Raw genomic sequence first — 926 nt, 5'->3', positions numbered from 1 at the left:
CCACCCCCATGGGACAAACCATTATGGGGGGGGTACTTTTTTTACTCTATTGTGAGGGCTTCATTTGATTGTTTCTGAGTCTGTCTTGACCACTACTGTTTCTTCCCAACTTTAAGGACTTTCACCTTTGTGGCAAGTACCCTTATATCCTTGGGAGAGAAAGAGAGAGGCCTTCCTCATATACTCTCTCCCACCACCCCCAAGTCTTTGAAAGTTGGAACCGTCCTGAAGTATAAATCTCTGGCGTCAGCCGCAAGTCGCCCTTTCTTGGCGACCTAGAGAGGGAGCACAATCGTGTTCCCTTTTTGGGCCTGATAGGTGAGCATGGTCGGCCTGTACTTCAGGCCCCTAGCTGGAGAAGTGAGGCCTGGTGAGAGGTGTCTTAGAGTGGGTGGGGCTTAACTAGGCTGGGGTCATTAGGGTTGGGATCTGAGGGGGAAAGCAAGGGGATAGGAGATGTGGGGAATGTGGGTTCTGACAACTTGGTGATTTATCTCAGTAGGGCCAGCAAATTCACAAAGGTCTACCGCCATCATGTCCCTGAAACCCGGAGACCCCTGTGGTGGGTTCCATAATAGCAAGGTGGTGGCCTTTATCAGTGAGAAAATGGCCAGGCATGCGAATGGCCCCGAGTTCTACTTGGAGAATACAGCTTTGTCTTGGGATGAGGTGGAAGACAAGCTCAGGGCCATCCTAGAGGATACCAACTTGCCTGGTGAGGCCAAGGAGGCCTGCACTTGGGGCAGCCTGGCCCTGGCCGTGCGCTTTGCCCATAGGCAGCAGGAGTTGCACAGGCACAGAGAGCAGTGGCTGCATGACCTGGCCAAGATGCACAGGTCGGCCGCACAGGCTTTGGCCTCTGACCTGAAGGAGCTAACGGCACAGCAGGAGTTGGATCGCAAGGCAGCAGGCTTCAGGCTGTGGCA

At 53.9% G+C, this 926-nt stretch overlaps 1 protein-coding gene across 1 annotated transcript in view; it reads left to right on the top strand.

The window, feature by feature from the left end:
- Positions 1 to 329: 329 nt before the first annotated feature.
- Positions 330 to 926, top strand: part of LOC102499479 (testis-expressed protein 13A) — a 2,727-nt gene continuing 2,130 nt past the window's right edge. Inside the window, exon 1 of the mRNA XM_027768501.1 lies at positions 330 to 923. Within this exon, the coding sequence (XP_027624302.1) occupies positions 535 to 923 (389 nt within the window). The 5' untranslated portion in view covers positions 330 to 534. The remainder of the gene's footprint in view (positions 924 to 926) is intronic.

This window comes from Tupaia chinensis, unplaced genomic scaffold (genome assembly GCF_000334495.1).
Source record: "Tupaia chinensis unplaced genomic scaffold, TupChi_1.0 Scaffold146705_1, whole genome shotgun sequence".
NCBI lineage: Eukaryota > Metazoa > Chordata > Mammalia > Scandentia > Tupaiidae > Tupaia > Tupaia belangeri.
The sequence above is the reverse complement of the archived record's forward strand: the minus strand, read 5'-3'. Positions and strand labels throughout refer to the sequence as shown.